This window comes from Pinus tabuliformis, chromosome 5_2 (assembly GCF_031772625.1).
Source record: "Pinus tabuliformis cultivar Carrire ecotype Pingquan chromosome 5_2, CPIR1, whole genome shotgun sequence".
Taxonomy (NCBI): Eukaryota; Viridiplantae; Streptophyta; class Pinopsida; order Pinales; family Pinaceae; genus Pinus; species Pinus tabuliformis.
This window is the reverse complement of record NC_142306.1, coordinates 786,953,338-786,954,443: the sequence shown is the minus strand read 5'-3', so window position 1 is coordinate 786,954,443 and position 1,106 is coordinate 786,953,338. Positions and strand designations below refer to the sequence as shown.

Below are 1,106 nucleotides of genomic sequence, written 5' to 3'. Positions count from 1 at the left end.
TTGTAACTTTGGCATGTGATCTTCGTTTGACGTGCACAATATCTCGTTAGAAAGATCTATCCGAGAACTACAACATTGGGTAGAGCAACATCGGTCCATGGACCCATGTTGCTCCCAGTTTTCCCAAAAAGCGTCGTTTAGGGCCTCAAAACGACTACGGAAGTTCAGGACCTGAAAAACTCCTAAAAATAATAAGTTGTGTTATTAAGGAAACTAAAAATGCTAAGAGAGACAATGGTGGGGGTCCAAGTGGAATTGGCAGGTGGCCACCAATGTCCACCTGGAGTAGTGAGTTTTCTTTTACAGTAGAAGAACCAGAGAGGCTGCTGAACGTGGCGCTGGATGCTGCAATATTCGAGACTCTACCTATGTTTTTGTATAGTTCACAGAATTTCACAGATCGAGTGGAGTGTGCAGTTTGTCTCTGCGAGTTCGAGGAGAATGGGAAAGGCCGGCTTCTGCCCAATTGCAACCATCGTTTTCATGTAGAGTGTGTTGACATGTGGTTTTTTTCACATTCCACTTGTCCCCTTTGCAGATCCAGCGTTCAGCCCGACGAACCAGTTTTGGAATCTGTTAGATTAGGGCATCAATTTCCGTCTACAATCCCGGGACCATTTGGTGTTCAGCCAGACCAACCAATTTTGGAATCTGGAGGATGTAGTTCAACAGTTTGGTGGGAGGTTTCGTCTCTACATGTTTCTAGATCTAATTCTGAACCAGAATATCTATATGTTTCTTAATCTAATTCCGAACAAAATTATGTACACCTGAGAACCCAAAGCAATTTCTTGAATTGAAAAAAAAAAAAAAATCAAATAGATGTTGCCGTTGGTACACCGTATAATCTAAACTGTAATGCAACGGTCTTTATCATTTTATAAGGGAATAAAATGAATCAAAAAAAAAAAAAAAATCGGCTACGTGGACCTTTTGCCTTTAATAGTAATCGGGTTGCCTTATTTTATTTAAATGATTTATTCAAAGTTTCTTGCATCGTGCAATGAAAAAAACGTTATTTTTGTTAACATAAAAAATTTGTTTTCATCAACGAAATTCATTTTGGATTTCTCTGGGGTAATGTTTGGTTTTTCATGAAAAATAGA

General features: G+C 38.9%; 1 protein-coding gene across 1 annotated transcript; it reads left to right on the top strand.

The window, feature by feature from the left end:
* Positions 1–272: 272 nt before the first annotated feature.
* On the top strand, positions 273–743 carry LOC149161647 (RING-H2 finger protein ATL64-like). Its single transcript, XM_089434956.1, has one exon. It carries the CDS (start codon positions 273–275, stop codon positions 741–743), a length of 471 nt encoding a protein of 156 aa, XP_089291082.1.
* The last annotated feature ends 363 nt before the right edge of the window (positions 744–1,106 follow it).